At 41.3% G+C, this 6,100-nt stretch overlaps 1 protein-coding gene across 2 annotated transcripts in view; it reads right to left on the bottom strand.

Annotated features, from left to right (window-relative positions):
• Positions 1–403: 403 nt before the first annotated feature.
• PEX13 (peroxisomal biogenesis factor 13) overlaps positions 404–6,100 on the bottom strand; it is a 36,358-nt gene continuing 30,661 nt past the window's right edge. For both annotated transcript variants that reach the window (XM_033937080.1, XM_033937078.1), the window contains one exon: positions 404–1,362. In XM_033937080.1, coding sequence (XP_033792971.1) covers positions 1,049–1,362 — 314 coding nt within the window. In that variant the 3' untranslated portion in view covers positions 404–1,048. The remainder of the gene's footprint in view (positions 1,363–6,100) is intronic.

Genomic DNA, 6,100 nt, shown 5'->3' with positions numbered 1-6,100 from the left:
CAAACCAGGTCTTGGATGTATTAATCCATGCAAACCTACAGCAGATTTCTAGAATACTAAGGGCCTCACAATAAGCAAAACAACAACTTTGTGCACATTGTGTATTTTACTTTTCTAAGCAAAAAGGTTTGAACAAAATTTTAATCTGTACACAATATACTTGATTCACCAAAAACAGAGCAACCAAAAAAAAGCCTTAAACATTCACATTTAAATAAATTTGAAGAAACTTTTTTAACACAATTCTGGCTCCTCTAATATTACATTGCAGATTAAGATTTCAGGATATTCTTGACTGCAAAGACCAGACAAACCACTAGAGAATGGTTTCAAGCTTCCAATGAGCACACTTTGCATCAAACAAAATTACATATGCCCTTCACAGTGAAGGAAAGAAGTCAGCTTCTTTTTCATCTCCTTTTAATCTTACACATCAGCATTACATTTCCTTATTCAGAAAAACTCAGGAACAATTAAGTCAACCTCCATTTGGCTCAAGTATTTAAATTATATAAAAGTCCCAAAGCTGTTTGTTTTATCTTCCTAAACTATTACATAAAACAGAAAGCCTAATAATAAAATGTTCTCTTATTTCATAACATAATAATATTCTCTCTTCATCCCTTATGTTTGCACCTAGGTTATGTGTTAGTTTCCTAGTATATATATTAAATACTTGGTTTTATCAGGTCATAATCTTCTGTCTGGAGTGAAGATGATAATCCTGGATCATTGCCAGAAGCAGTGTTTCCTTATGATAAGATTTTAAGAGCTCAAAATAAATTGCCTAATCTGATTGGATGATATGAGACTGGCAGCCAATAAAAATAATCTTAGGCTCTGAAATGGCCTACTGACATCTATCTAAGAGGAGCTCAGGCGATCAGCAGGCAATTTTCTCCTGAAAGTCATTCTGAAGACCATAAGTTTGGATGTCTATCAAACCAATCATAAGGTTAAAATTTAAACAATTATTTTTCTTAGCACTAGCAATCTGACAGATGAATAGCATCCATTACATTATAATTTTTGTTTTACTGAAAAGGTATCACACATTTTCTTTAGCTAATAGTGTCCAATCTAGATTTTCTTCAGCGGGGCTTGAAAGAACCGGATCCTTGTTCATTTCCACAAAGGCAGATTCAAAAGCAGCTTCCTGCTCTTCCAGTGTGGTGGCAGCTCTAGCAGTAACGGCAGTACTGGCTCCTAGAGCTGGAGGCCCTTCTTCATTTACCCTTTCTAGAGCAACTGCCTTTCTGCCTCTTCTCTTGCCCAGTATTTTGATATAATTCGCTGGCACAAAACCTGTAGATTGCCCACCTAAGCTTGCCATGAGCCAGCCACGTATCTTGGGTTGTTGCTCTAGTGATTTAAAAACAAAAATAAAGAAATCTGAAAATTTAAAAAAAAAAAAAAAAGCCAACAAAACTCTTGAGGGAAATACAGTGCTATCACATATAAGACCTCAAGTTTGGAAGACAGGATACTAAAATTGACATTATATATTTGAAACAATGAACATAAATTCACTATCATTAGACTAGCGTCATATATAAAATATTTCAGATTTAAAAATAAATGAATATGAGAGTTTTGGAACTATACTCCTCTCTCAATATTCATGAGGGTTAGGGGCAGAGCTGGCCTGCGAATATTGAAAATTCACAAATAACTTTTGGGCCAACTCTGACCCACCCCCGCCTCCCTCCCGCATCACGGACCTTACCTAGTGGTCTAGCGGTCTTTTGGGGCAGGAGCAATCTCCCTACGCTCCTGCCCCATACAGATCATTCATCCAAAATGGCTGCCCTAAGCTCCCATAGTCTCCCGAAAGACCACTAGACCACCAGGTAAGGTCTGGAAGTTGGGAGGGAGGTGGGGGGTGATTCCGGTTTCAGGAAATCACGAATAATCGAAACTGCGAATCCTAAAACCATGAATCAGGAGGGGAAGTGTACTACATTAGTTTCAATATGTATTCCTCTTCTGTTGGCTCCAGTACCACCTCCCAAGGCCTTCACTCCCAGTTCTTGAGGGCCATCAACAGATCAGGCTTTCAAGATGTCCCTAATGAATATGCATGAGAGAGGTCTGCATACAAAGGAGGTAATAGGAATGCATGTGGTCTTTTATGTTTATACTAGTCTTTAAGCCCGTTTCATTAACGGGTGCTAGAATAGATGTGTCTGTCTGTGTTTCTTTATCTCTCTCTCCTTGGCTGCTGTCTGTATCCTTCTGTCTCCCCCTCCCCCCCGAGCAAAGCTGTCTGCCCCCAGTACCCACCTCCCCCCCAAATGTCTCTCCATGGCCCCCTTCTGTCTTCCCCCCCAGAGCAAAGCTGTCTGTCCCCAGCACACCTCCCCCCAAAGCTGCCCCCTTTCCCTATCTCTCCATGGCCCCTTCTGTCTCCCCCCAGCACACCCCTGCCCCCAAAGCAGCCTCCTTTCCCTCTCCCTGTCTCTCCGTGGCCCCTTCTGTCTTCCCTCCCAGAGCAAAGCTGTTTGCCCCTAGCATACCCCTCCCCCCAAAGCAGCCCCCTTTCCCTTTCCCGCTGACTCTATCTCTGGCCTCCTTTCTCTGTCTGTCTTTCTGTCCCTCTCCCTGCCCCTGTGTCTTTCTTTATTTCTGTCTCCCTCCCTCCCGCTGTCTGTCTGTCATTTTTACCCATTTCCCTGTGCAGCATTTCCATCCCACTTCCCTATGCAGCAGCAACAGCATTTCCCTCCTATCCCCCCCTTTCCTGTGCAGAAGCAGTAGCAGTATTTTCCACCACCCCCCTTTCCCTTCTCTTACCTTCTCTTCCCTGCTCCGTTCAGCCCCTCCCCCTTCTTTTACTGCCGTTGTCCTGCTCAATCTGGCCTGCTCCTGACCCTCCCACTGCCGACAAACCTCGGGGCTCCAGCCGCATAGGCAGCACTTTAAACACGCTGCTTCATGGCCTTCTACTGCCGATTTCCTCTGCCGCGTCTGTCTCCGATGATGTCATCAGAGATGCGGCAGAGGAACTCGGCAGAGAAGGGCGCGAAGCAGCGTGTTTATAGTGCTGCCTACGCTGCTGGAGTTGGGATGTTTGTGGAGGGGCTGCTGTCCACCACTCGGTTGCTGCCACTGGTGCTGCCTACTCTGCTGGAGCCGGGAGGTTTGTAGAGAGCACAGTCGCGCACATGCGCCTCCAGCCCCTGCAAGCGCCGTGAGGTGTCAATTAGAATATTGTCACAGAAGCACACCTCACGGTGCCAAGACTCACGAATTTTTGAGAGCGCATGCGCGCTCTAGTGTTTTATTATTATTGATGATAGAGACCAACAAAGTCTTTTCTTATGCAATACGTTATAGAATATGCTTGAAACAGGCACCTGCTTGCTCTTCTATCCTAAGCAACTGTAACAAATTATCAGCATGCCTATCACTTGGGCCTGCAGTCACATCAGCCATAGAGCTGGTTTAAGTGCAGGCGTGTAAGACAAGGTAATGTAAATGTGGCAAGGATGTAAAGTAACTCACAGCAGTTTGAAAGTTACTTGTGTAAATGGAAGCCTTACTTAACTCCCGTCCACGTTTCACCTCTGGGTATGCTCCCCTTGCAAATACATGCTATATAAGTTAACCGGGTATTTGCAGAATGGCACCTAGGACACTTCTAGCACTTAAGTGTGTGCACATATGCATGCAAGTACTAGTATTCTAAACATTTATGGGTATAACATACATGCAAATCTGCCATCTAGGTTACATAATTGCCCTTCACAAGATTAATTCTGAATCAGTGCATGAAAGAGCATGTGAACTTCTAGTTTGCTTTGCAAACTTAGTTGACTAGTTAGAATTAGGTGCTTACATAATTAAAGCACAAGTGACCCTGCAGAATAAATCTGAACAACTAGTTCAAGCATCCTAGTCTACATAAAAGATCCAAAAAGGCTCCACTAGAAGAGTGTCAAGATAGTTGCTGTTAACTGTTGCTGAGCAGTTTGGCGTTTACTTCCTACTCCTTTGACTATGGGTAAATAGAAAGGTGGTCAGTGGATTCATCTTCCTTAGTCCAGACCCCAATCTTCTGGCTCAACTGACTCATCTTGTCTATACCAGGACACACAACTTGAGTCAATGTGGTACCCTGCTTGATTCTGCACTAGGGATGGGAGACTCTGGTGGCTCTATAGGGTAGAATATTTTGCTTAGTCTGGATTCATGAGAGCCTCTACCCCCAACCTCAGATGCAAAGCTCACCAGTTTCGATGGGCTCACTACTTCAGTGCGCTGAAGTTAACCGGGTATTTGCAGAATGGCACCTAGGACACTTCTAGAAGTGACCATGAGAGAGGAAAATGAAGCTTTAAACCTGGTGAGGATTATTGGGAGCCCTGGAGACGTAGAAGTCAATTCATCTCAAGTTGGAGGTAAGGCAGGTGAAAGGAGAACAGTCTCACAGGTTATGCCTTTCTATGACTTATAATATGGAAACTGAGCTTAGACCATGTCAGCAAGGAATAGTTATTCCGGCTATATTTCAAAGTACACTTGCTGTGGTGATCATGGAAATTCTTCAAGAAACTATAGCAGGTTTTGCAAATATGTTTACTCCTCAATTTAATGAATTGACTCAGATTTGTTCAGATTTTGCAATCTAGAGCTGAAGTTCATGAAACTGAGTTTCAACAAATCTTGGCTAGATATCTGTTTGAATTCCTTGGAGAATGAGAACCTAAGTTGATTCAATCAACAATATCTAAGGACTTAACTTTGCTGAGAAACAAGATCGAGAACTTTGAGATTATTGCATTTTGTAAATTTTCATAGATTTCCAATGATGGTACCATGAAATATTTCAAAAGTAACAAAGTAAATAAATGACAGCAGATAAAAGACCTGAACAGTCCATCCAGTCTGACCAAGTCACACATATTATTAGTTCATGATTAAATTGTCTTTGACATGTCTGGGACATAAACCGTAGAAGTCCATCTAGTGCTGACATTAGGTTCCAACTACTGGAGTTGCCAAAGCCTACTCCAGCCTAATTAAACTCAGGTTCTGATATTCCTCAAGATTCCTCCTTGTACAAAAGTGTGTCATCTTCCATTAAGGAGAACAGAATCCCATCCAGTTGAAACTTCTTCCAATACTGTTCTGTCTGGAACAGAAGATATTTTACAGCTCTATTGGAGACCTCTAGTTCAGACCCTAACACCTGCCACTTTGTGACTTTGGCTTTAGTTGCAGATTGTGAATGCAGATTTTCATAACCTTCAGAAACTGTTTTATAATATGAAAGTTCAGGCTTTTCCTAATGTTTCTAGAGAGACTCAGAGAAGGTGGAAATAATTTCTTCTGATTAAATCAGGAATGTTACAATTAGGTACCTTGTTTTTTTTCAAAAATTTCCTTGAAATATGTGGTTAAATACCAATCTCAGAAATGTGTTATTTTTCTTTTCTTCTCAATTATCTACTTTTTTGGCTGATAGAAAGCTACCAGCAGTCTCTGCCAACAGTACTCCTTTTAATGCCAAATAAATCTCTACAAATTTAGATTCTGTGTCTCAGTATAGCTAGCAGAAACCTCTTTTGCTTTGTTTCATATTTTCCAGTTATCTCCTTTGAATAACTGACACTCCCCAACCTATAGTAGGCTTATGTATTTTTTGTCTTGTAATTTAAAATTTGGATTTATTCCACTTTACTGTACAAATGTTTTCACTTAAGATGATAAAAGGTTGCATAAATAAAACAACTAAATATAAAGGTCCAAAAGGTTTTGAGTTTGGTTGCACCATATAAATTAGTGGAAAATCACCACGCTATGATGACAAGACATTTCACCTAGGAAAAAGAGTAGTCAATACTCAGTCTTGTAACTCTATAACGACAGATTTCTAAACATTTGGCTCCATCCTTCCACTGTCAGACAGGTCTTCAACATACTCCATTTGTAGACCACAGTGATTCTACAGAGTTGTTAACCTGCCAAGGTTCTCCAAGAGCAAACTGAAGAACTGTCCAGAAGTCACAAACAACCCCTGAAAATTTCCATCCAATATCCAATCTTAGTATTATTTCTAAAATTACAGAAAAAATTGTTTTTGAACAACTGCTGGATC

The sequence above is a fragment of the Geotrypetes seraphini genome, chromosome 3 (genome assembly GCF_902459505.1).
Source record: "Geotrypetes seraphini chromosome 3, aGeoSer1.1, whole genome shotgun sequence".
NCBI classification, from domain to species: Eukaryota; Metazoa; Chordata; class Amphibia; order Gymnophiona; family Dermophiidae; genus Geotrypetes; species Geotrypetes seraphini.
This window is presented reverse-complemented; position numbering and strand designations above follow the sequence as displayed.